The sequence below is a fragment of the Oncorhynchus gorbuscha genome, unplaced genomic scaffold (genome assembly GCF_021184085.1).
Source record: "Oncorhynchus gorbuscha isolate QuinsamMale2020 ecotype Even-year unplaced genomic scaffold, OgorEven_v1.0 Un_scaffold_3554, whole genome shotgun sequence".
NCBI classification, from domain to species: Eukaryota; Metazoa; Chordata; class Actinopteri; order Salmoniformes; family Salmonidae; genus Oncorhynchus; species Oncorhynchus gorbuscha.
Genome location: NW_025747762.1, coordinates 1 through 11,172, shown reverse-complemented (window position 1 = coordinate 11,172; position 11,172 = coordinate 1). Strand labels below are relative to the sequence as shown.

Here is an 11,172-nt window from a genome sequence, read left to right as displayed (position 1 = left end):
AGGTCATGGCCGTGTTTACGTAGTTTAAGATTCACTGCAGCACATTCACGAAAAATGGGAACGTCAACCAATTATTTATGTCAATAAATAATCAAGTGACTTTTGAATTACTCCAATAAATTGCTGTGTTCTTGACCCACGGGATTCATTTATATAAATTATATTTTTTGCGTTCTTGACCCATGGGTTTCATTTATATGAATTATATTTTTTGCGTTCTTGACCCATGGGTTTCATTTATATGAATTATATTTTTTGCGTTCTTGACCCATGGGTTTCATTTATATAAATTATATTTTTTGCGTTCTTGACCCATGGGTTTCATTTATATAAATTATAAATGCTGCGATATTTTTTCTTTTTTTTCCACCTTTATTTAACCAGGTAGTCAAATTGAGAACAAGTTCTCATTTACAATTGCGACCTGGCCAAGATAAAGCAAAGCAGTTCGACACATACAGCAACACGGAGTTACACATGGAGTAAAACAAACATACAGTCAGTAATAAGTAGAAAAATAAGTCTATATACAATGTGAGCAAATGAGGTGAGATAAGGGAGGTAAAGGCAAAAAAAGGCCATGGTGACAAAGTAAATACAACATAGCAAGTCAAACACTGGAATGGTAGATTTGCAGTGGAAAAATGTGCAAAGTAGTGATAGAAATAATGGGGTGCAAAGGAGCTAAATAAATACAAAAGCGGGAGAGGTAGTTGTTTGGCCAAAATAATAGGTGGGCTATGTACAGGTGCAGTAATCTGTGAGCTGTTCTGACAGCTGGTGCTTAAAGCTAGTGAGGGAGCTAAGTGTTTCCAGTTTCAGAGAATTTTGTAGTTTGTTCCAGTCATTGGTTTTGGGGTGACCAGACAGATATACCTGCTGGAGTGCGTGCTACAGGCGGGTGCTGCTATGGCGACCAGCGAGCTGAGATTTTTTACATTTTACATTTAAGTTATTTAGCAGACGCTCTTATCCAGAGCGACTTACAAATTGGTGTATTCACCTTATGACATCCAGTGGAACAGTCACTTTACAATAGTGCATCTAAATCTTAAAGGGGGTGAGAGGGATCACTTATCCCTCTCACCCCCGAGAGGGATAAGTAATCCGAGATAAGGGGGGCTTTACCTAGCAGGGTCTTGTAGATGACCTGGAGCCAGTGGGTTTGGCAATGAGTATGAAGCGAGGGCCAGCCAACAAGAGCATACAGGTCGCAGTGGTGGGTAGAAAATGGGGCTTTGGTGACAAAACGGATGGCACTGTGATAGACTGCATCCAATTTGCTGAGTAGAGTATTGGAGGCTATTTTGTAAATGACATCGCCAAAGTCAAGGATCGGTAGGATGGTCAGTTTTACAAGGGTATGTGTGGCAGCATGAGTGAAGAATGCTTTGTTGCGAAATAGGAAGCCGGTTCTCAATTTAGCTTTGGATTGGAGATTTTTGATGTGAGTCAAAAGCTCGTTTGGAGGCTTGTTAACAGTGTCCAAAGAAGGGCCAGATGTGTACAGAATGGTGTCGTCTACGTAGAGGTGGATCAAAGAATCACCAGCAGCAGGAGCGACATCGTTGATATATACAGAGAAAAGAGTCAGCCCGAGAATTGAACCCTGTGGCACCCCATAGAGACTGCCAGAGTAACAGGGGCAGACAAGCCCCCATCACACTTTCTGTAAGACAGCCTGATGCCCCTTGGCCATACCCAGTAACAGGGGCAGACCCATCACACTTTCTGTAAGACAGCCTGATGTCCCTTGGCCATACCCAGTAACGGGCAGACAAGCCCCCATCACACTTTCTGTAAGACAGCCTGATGCCCCTTGGCCATACCCAGTAACAGGGGCAGACAAGCCCCCATCCCACTTTCTGTAAGACAGCCTGATGCCCCTTGGCCATACCCAGTAACAGGGGCAGACAAGCCCCCATCACACTTTCTGTAAGACAGCCTGATGCCCCTTGGCCATACCCAGTAACAGGAGCAGACCCATCACACTTTGTTTGATCAGTTGAGCAACCCTCTGAATCTCCACCCAGTGGTCACACTCAACGTCAACAAAACTAAGGAGATGATTGTGGACTTCAGGAAACAGCAGAGGGAACACCCCCCTATCCATATCGATGGAACAGTAGTGGAGAGGGTAGCAAGTTTTAAGTTCCTCGGCATACACATCACAGACAATCTGAATTGGTCCACTCACACTGACAGCGTCGTGAAGAAGGCGCAGCAGCGCCTCTTCAACCTCAGGAGGCTGAAGAAATTCGGCTTGTCACCAAAAGCACTCACAAACTTCTACAGATGCACAATCGAGAGCATCCTGGCGGGCTGTATCACCGCCTGTTACGGAAACTGCTCCGCCCTCAACCGTAAGGCTCTCCAGAGGGTAGTGAGGTCTGCACAACGCATCACCGGGGGCAAACTACCTGCCCTCCAGGACACCTACACCACCCGATGTTACAGGAAGGCCATAAAGATCATCAAGGACATCAACCACCCGAACCACTGCCTGTTCACCCCGCTATCATCCAGAAAGCGAGGTCAGTACAGGTGCATCAAAGCTGGGACCGAGAGACTGAAAAACAGCTTCTATCTCAAGGCCATCAGACTGTTAAACAGCCACCACTAACATTGAGTGGCTGCTGCCAACACACTGTCATTGACACTGACCCAACTCCAGCCACTTTAATAATGGGAATTGATGGGAAATGATGTAAATATATCACTAGCCACTTTAAACAATGCTACCTTAAATAATGTCACTTACCCTACATTATTCATCTCATATGCATATGTATATACTGTACTCTACATCATTGACTGCATCCTTATGTAATACATGTATCACTAGCCACTTTAACTATGCCACTTTGTTTACTTTGTCTACATACTCATCTCATATGTATATACTGTACTCGATACCATCTACTGTATGCTGCTCTGTACCATCACTCATTCATATATCCTATGTACATATTCTTTATCCCCTTACACTGTGTATAAGACAGTAGTTTTGGAATTGTTAGTTAGATTACTTGTTGGTTATCACTGCATTGTCGGAACTAGAAGCACAAGCATTTCGCTACACTCGCATTAACATCTGCTAACCATGTGTATGTGACAAATAAAATTTGATTTGCACTAATTTCCCAGGTAGTGTCTTTCAGGAGTCAGCAGTTACAACAACTCAACTCACTGTGAGCATCATTCACTCTACTGAACATGTTGAGCCTTTAAACCAGTGTAATATTTAACTCATAATAAAACTAACTCATGCTTACCTCAGGACAAGTTTCCATGCTTTCAACAGCAGTGAATTAGAACACATGAGCATTAATAAAGTGTACCATTATTTAATTATACAAAAGTGCTAAACAGCATAAGCCATAACTGAAGCCCCTAAATCACTGTTAATGGCAGAGAATGTATTTCAATGTTTTAATGATACAAGTTCTGACTTAATGCTAAAACAACTAAAGTAGGTCCAGAATAGTTTGATACAATAAAACAAAACTGTTGGTTTGATTCCTCAATTTCCCTCTTTATGGGTGACAGTCAGCAGAGCCATGAGTATGTTGTACTGTAGCAGTAGGCCACAGTATTCTGATGACTAACAGTAGGCCACAGTATTCTGATGACTGGAACAGCAGGCCACAGTATTCTAATGACTAACAGCAGGCTACATTATTCTAATGACTAACAGCAGGCTACAGTATTCTAATGACTAACAGCAGGCTACAGTATTCTGATGACTAACAGCAGGCTACAGTATTCTGATGACTAACAGCAGGCTACAGTATTCTGATGACTGGAACAGCAGGCTACAGTATTCTGATGACTAACAGCAGGCTACAGTATTCTGATGACTAACAGCAGGTCACAGTATTCTGATGACTGGAACAGCAGGCCACAGTATTCTGATGACTGGAACAGCAGGCCACAGTATTCTGATGACTAACAGCAGGCCACAGTATTCTGATGACTAACAGCAGGCTACAGTATTCTGATGACTGGAACAGCAGGCTACAGTATTCTGATGACTAACAGCAGGCTACAGTATTCTGATGACTAACAGCAGGCTACAGTATTCTGATGACTGGAACAGCAGGCTACAGTATTCTGATGACTGCAGGCTGTATTCTGATGACTAACAGCAGGCTACAGTATTCTGATGACTAACAGCAGGACAGTATTCTGATGACTAACAGCAGGCTACAGTATTCTGATGACTAACAGCAGGCTACAGTATTCTGATGACTAACAGCAGGCTACAGTATTCTGATGACTAACAGCAGGCTACAGTATTCTGATGACTGGAACAGCAGGCTACAGTATTCTGATGACTGGAACAGCAGGCTACAGTATTCTGAATGTAACCGTGGGCTACAGTATTCTAATGACTTCCTCTTCCATTCATGAGACGAGAAACAAAAGTTCCCAAAACCAGGAAGTAGGGATAACAACAATGTCCAGTTGTTGTCCCCATATCTATCACCCTTAATGTACATATGTGCAGTGTATACCCCCTGTAAACACAAAATCATCCATAGTTCATGGGTTCACATGATAAATGTTGACAGTACAATGTGTTCCATATCACCTAAGTTTACTTTCTATTACCAGAATGTACAGTGTTTTGTGACTTTAAAAAAAAATCTTCAGGAGGGCCTTTACATTGCATACTTCTGAGTCCAATCTCTTGCTAGTCTGTTGTATCTGGAAACAAAATAAATACGGTTATCTCACAATAACAATGGCAGAAATAATATGAAACAAAGTTTAAATGTCATCTCTGTTGATTTGCTATAGAATGTTGAAATATACTGCAACGATCTAAATAGGTACCCCATTATTCAAAGAGTTTGGTTCCAGCAGCTCATTGGAGAAATAGGCCTAACACTTTACACAGTTACAATATACTCACTTCTCTTTGTCTAGTTTGTAGATCTGTGCTATGTCTGGAACTAAGGGGTCGTCCGGGTTTGGGTCACAAAGCAACGAACATATGGACAACAGCACTGGAAAACAGATGAAGCCACAGATGATGAAGTTGTGTCTTAAATGGTCATCGGCATTTCACATTCTATTCACAATCAGTGAGATTGTTCATTTGGATATTGTGATTTAATGATCGGGTTAAAGTCATAGGAGGGTTGTAATATTGTGATTTAATGATCAGGTTAAAGTTATAGGAGGGTTGTAAATAGAACATTCTACAAGTGTTGGATGGAACAATGTTTTAACATGGAACCAGGTGTGTCATTTCTACCAGTTAGCCAGCTACATTGTGGCAGCATGTGTAGTAAAGTACCAGCCCAGTTAACTCACCTTTTGATACAGTTAATGCTGGAGACCACTGGGATCGCAAGATGTCCAAGCAGATGCTCCCGTTACTGTTGATGTTTGGATGATAGATCTTTGTTGTGAATGCTACCTGTAGAAAGATGGACATGTGTTAATGTTCAATTTATCCACGAGGAACATTCTTTAGCAACAGTTTAATGATGTAATGACTTGCATAACAAATCAATTCTTACCTTTGGTGGCTTGAAGGGATAGTCGGTGGGGAAGTGGATTGTGAGAAAGAAGACACCACTTTGGTATGGACTATCACCCTAGGAATAATAGGAACATATATACATTGTTATAAATGATGAAAATGTACAATAAAATTATTTCAACATCCATTCAAACCTATTGTTCAGATGACCTATGTTGCAATCAAGAAACCACACACATCCTTTTGAAGTCATACTCACTGGCCCCATTATTGTTGCTTGCCAATGGAACACTGGAATATAGAAAGAGAACATGTATTAGGCCTATAGAACCGGCCCCTCTAGGTAGGGCCTATACAACCGGCCCCTCCAGGTAGGGCCTATACAACCGGCCCCTGCAAGTAGGGGCCTATACAACCGGCCCCTGCAGGTAGGGGCCTATACAACCGGCCCCTGCAGGTAGGGGCCTATACAACCGGCCCCTGCAGGTAGGGGCCTATACAACCGGCCCCTCAGGTAGGGGCCTAACCGGCCCCTCCAGGTAGGGGCCTATACAACCGGCCCCTCCAGGTAGGGGCCTATACAACCGGCCCCTCCAGGTAGGGGCCTATACAACCGGCCCCTCCAGGTAGGGGCCTAGGGGCCTATACAACCGGCCCCTCCAGGTAGGGGCCCCCAGGTAGGGGCCTACAACCGGCCCCTCCAGGTAGGGGCCTATACAACCGGCCCCTCCAGGTAGGGGCCTATACAACCGGCCCCTCCAGGTAGGGGCCTATACAACCGGCCCCTCCAGGTAGGGGCCTATACAACCGGCCCCTCCCCCGGCCCCTCAGGTAGGGGCCTATACAACCGGCCCCTGCTAGGTAGGGGCCTATACAACCGCCCCTCCTAGGTAGGGGCCTATACAACCGGCCCCTCTAGGTAGGGGCCTATACAACCGGCCCCTCTAGGTAGGGCCTATACAACCGGCCCCTCTAGGTAGGGCCTATACCACCAGCCCAGGTCCCCTCTATACCACCAGGGGTCCCTCTAGGTAGGGCCTATACCACCAGCCCAGGTCCCTCTAGGCCCCCAGGTCTCTAGGTAGGGCCTATACCACCAGCCCAGGTCCCTCTAGGTAGGGCCTATACCCCAGCCCAGGTCTCTAGGTAGGGCCTATACCACCAGCCCAGGCCCCTCTAGGTAGGGCCTGTCCTGTCCTCGGATGGGGCCACAGTGTCTCCTGACCCCTCCTGTCTCAGCCTCCAGGGCCTAGTACCTAGGGTCAGTTTGTTTATCTGGAGTACCCAGGTCCTATTCTCCTAGGTAAATCTAAGGGCCTATACCACCAGAACCCAGGACTCCTGACATCTCCTTGCTGTCCCCAGTCCACCTGGGCTGCCTATACCACCAGCCCAGGTCCCTCTGAGGTAGTCCACCTGGCCATGCTACCACCAGTTTCAGGTCCAACCATCTAGGTTTGGGCCACGTTCTGTTATAATCTCCACCCGCACAGCCCAGGTCCACCCCACATCTAGGTAGGGCCTATACCACCAGCCCAGGTCCTGTTCTCTAGACCATGCTGGTCATTTATGAACATTTGAACATCTTGGTCCTGTTATACCACCAGCCCAGGTCCTCTCTAGGTTTCTTCCTAGGGCCTTTCTACCAGTTTTTCCAGCCAGGTTTTACACCTCATTGTTTGCTGTTTGGGGTTTTAGGCTGGGTTTCTGTAGCACTTTGGCCTATACATATAAATAAATTTGATTTGATTTGATTTGATACAACCAGCCTTCGTCCCTCTCCCCTTCACCGGATATAGACTACATTACCCTCAGAGTCCTAAACTTACAGTCTTCTCCCACGGGTCCAGCAGAGCACTGTGCTGGCGGATCCCTCTGCAGGTCATGAAGCTCCTAGGGGACAAAACAAGTCAGACAAGTAGTGCTAAGGGTTACACATGGAACTGAAAGCTGTCCTTGAGGACGAGGTCAGATACATTTTACATCCACGAAATAGCTGGGTTTCTTAACATGTCCCTAGTCATAGCTTTATTCGTAGATATATTTGACTGTAATAATGATAGGCCTACTTCATAATGCCCTGCCTTAGCTACAACCTCAAGTCAAATTAGACAAATTAGTTATCATTACAACATGAACAGGTGCTGCACCTAAATAAGTGTATTTAGCATGAATAGCTGTGTCCTGGAGAGGGGTTGAATGGCTGACAAAGAAAATTACAATCTAGTTTAGACGTGGTACATACCATGATATCATGTAATGCTAAACATTAAGATTGTGGGCCGTGTTAATTCATTGTTAACTAGCCTCCTCGTATGTGTGCAGTCTAGCTCGATAGCTGGCTATGTGGTTAGGATTAGAAATGAACCAATTATCTAGCTAGCGTAACATTAATAAACAATAACTTCCGATAGATGAGGTTCGGTTCGGCTAACGTTAGTTATCCAGTCACCCTGGCACAGCCATCCAGTCACCTTGGCACAGCCGGCACAGCTAGCTACCCTGGTACAGCCGGCACAGCTAGCCACCCTGGTACAGCTAGCCACAGCTAGCCACCCTGGTACAGCTAGCCACCCTGGTACAGCTAGCCACAGCTAGCCACCCTGGTACAGCTAGCCACACAGCTAGCCACAGCCCACCCTGGTACAGCTAGCACAGCTAGCCACCCTGGTACAGCTAGCCAGCTAGCCACCCTGGTACAGCTAGCCACAGCTAGCCACCCTGGTACAGCCGGCACAGCTAGCCACCCTGGTACAGCCAGCTTCAGCTAGCCACCCTGGTACAGCAGCCACCCTACAGCTAGCCACAGCTAGCCACCCTGGTACAGCTAGCTACAGCTAGCCACCCTGGTACAGCTAGCTTCAGCTAGCCACCCTGGTACAGCTAGCTTCAGCTAGCCACCCTGGTACAGCTAGCTTCAGCTAGCCACCCTGGTACAGCTAGCTTGAGCTAGCCACAATGCTAGCTAACCATCTTACCTTCTGTATTCTTTTCAGTGCCATGGTGACCGACTTAGTCAAATGCCCCCAAGGACTCGTCGACTTCGTATTTTCTTTAGATGTCTATTTAATAGTATTGCTTAAAAGGTAAAGGTATTTTATTTCCCTGAGTAGATCGCCAAGACAAGGGTGTGTGTATGTGGTTCTCTATTGTTTCCGCTTTCTGTTTACGGTCGGCTTTAAACAAGGGGGTTTGGGGGATTGTAGTTCCTCTTCGGGAAATGTAGTAGTGTTCCAGCTCCCAGTAGCATTATGCACAATGCATTTCTACCTTTCAACAATGATTGATTATTGAAATAACATATTTATTTCCCACTATCAATTAATTGATTATTGTATTTTTAAATAGTTAGCTCAACTGAGTGCGTGTGTGTTTACTACTTTTAAATAAGAATAAACCAACTTGACAAAGCACATTTCATAATTTTATACTTTATATCCTATTGTGTTGAGAGCTTCAAGTTCATTGGTGTCCACATCACCAACTAACATGGTCCAAGCACACAAAGACAGTCGTGAAGAGAGCACGACAAAACCAATTCCCCCTCAGGAGACTGAAAAGATTTGGCATGGGTCCTCAGATCCTCAAAAGGTTCTACAGCTGCACCTTCGAGAGAATCCTGACTGGTTGCATCACTGCCTGGTACAGAGGGTAGTGTGAACATCACTGGGGCCAAGTTTCCTGCCATCCAGGACCTCTATACCTGGCGGGGTCAGAGGAAGGACCAAAAAATTGTCAAAGACTCCAACCACCCTAGTCATGAACAAGCGGTACCGGAGCACCAAGTCTAGATCCAAGAGGTGTCTAAACTGCTTCTAACCCCAAGCCTCCTGAACATCTAATGAAATTTCTACCCAGAATATTTGCATTGCCCTCTTTTACACTGATGCTACTCTCTGTAATTATCTATTTTTTATTTAACTAGACAAGTCAGTTAAGAACAAATTCTTATTTTCAATGACGGCCTAGGAAGAGTGGGTTAACTGCCTGTTCAGGGGCAGAACGACAGGTCGGGGATTCGAACTTGCAACCTTTCGGTTACTAGTCCAACGCTCTAACCACTAGGCTACCCTGCCGCCCCTATGCACAGTCACTACATGCACATACAGTTGAAGTCGGAAGTTTAGATACACTTAGGTTGGGGTCATTAAAACTCGTTTTTCAACCACTCCACACATTTGTTGTTAACAAACTATAGTTTTGGCAAGTCGGTTAGGACAAATACTTAATTTTTCCAACAATTGTTTACAGACAGATTATTTCACTTACAATTCACTCTATCACAATTCAAGTGGGTCAGAAGTTTACAGATGCTAAATTGACTGTGCCTTTAAACAGCTTGTAAATTCAAGAAAATTATGTCATGGCTTTAGAAGCTTCTGTTAGGCTAATTGACATTTTTCGAGTCAATTGGAGCTGTACCTGTGGATGTATTTCAAGGCCTACCTTTGAACTCAGTGCCTCTTTGCTTGACATCATGGGAAAATCTAAAGAAATAAGCCAAGACCTCAGAAAAAAATTGTAGGCCTTCACAAGTCTGGTTCATCTATGGAAGCAATTTCCAAACGCCTGACTGTACCACGTTAATCTTTACAAACAATAGTACGCAAGTATAAACACCATGGGACCACGCAGTCGTCATACCGCTCAGGAAGATGACGCATTCTGTCTCCTAGATAGAGATGAACGTACTTTGGTGCGAAAAGTGCAAATCAATCCCAGAACAACAGCAAAGAACCTTGTGAAGATGCTGGAGAAAACAGGTACAAAAGTATCTATATCCACAGTAAACTGAGTCCTATTTCGACAACCTGAAAGTCTGCTCAGCAAGGAAGAAGCCACTGCTCCAAAACCGAAAGTAAAAATCCCAAACTTCGTTTTGCAACTGCACATGGGGACAAAGATCGTACTTTTGGAGAAATGTCCTCTCGTCCGGTGAAGCAAAAATATAACTTTTTGGCCATAATGACCATCGTTATGTTTGGAGGAAAAAGGGGAGGCTTGCAAGCCACAGAACACTATCTCAACCGTGAAGCACGGGGTGGCAGCATCATGTTGTGGGGGTGCTTTGCTGCATGAGGGACTGGTGCACTTCACAAAATAGATGGCATCATGAGGGAGGAAAATTATATGGATATATTGAAGCAACATCTCAAGACATCAGTCAGGAAGTTAAAGCTTGGTTGCAAATTGGTCTTCCAAATGGACAATGACTCCAAGCATACTTCCAAAGTTGTGGCAAACTGGCTTCAGGACAACAAAGTCAAGGTAGTGGAGTGGCCATCACAAAGCCCTGACCTCAATCCCATAGAACATTTGTGGGCAGAATTGAAAAAGCATGTGCGAGCAAGGAGGCCTACAAACCTGACTGTTACACCAGCTGTGTCAGGAGGAATGGGCCACAATTCACCCAATTTATTGTGGGAAGCTTGTGGAACACCGCCCAAAACGGTTGACCCATGTTAAACCATTTTAAAGGCAATGCTACCAAATACTAATTGAGTGTATGTAAACTTCTGACCCACTTGGAATGTGATGAAAAAATAAAAGCTCAAAATAAATTAATCTCTCTGCTATTATTCTGACATTTCACATTCTTAAAATAAAGTAGTGATCCTAACTGACCTAAAACAGGGAATTTTAATTAGGATTAAATGTCAGGAGTTGTGAAAAACTGA

General features: G+C 44.7%; 1 protein-coding gene across 1 annotated transcript; it reads right to left on the bottom strand.

Moving 5' to 3' along the window:
* Positions 1-4,189: 4,189 nt before the first annotated feature.
* On the bottom strand, positions 4,190-8,677 carry LOC124027918 (ubiquitin-conjugating enzyme E2 D4-like). Its single transcript, XM_046340121.1, has 7 exons — positions 8,473-8,677; positions 7,324-7,387; positions 5,754-5,785; positions 5,532-5,609; positions 5,323-5,428; positions 4,919-5,012; positions 4,190-4,710 (listed from the first exon to the last, which is right to left on the bottom strand). Exons 1-7 carry the CDS (start codon positions 8,494-8,496, stop codon positions 4,665-4,667), a joined length of 444 nt encoding a protein of 147 aa, XP_046196077.1. The 5' UTR covers positions 8,497-8,677; the 3' UTR covers positions 4,190-4,664.
* Between the last annotated feature and the right edge of the window lie 2,495 nt (positions 8,678-11,172).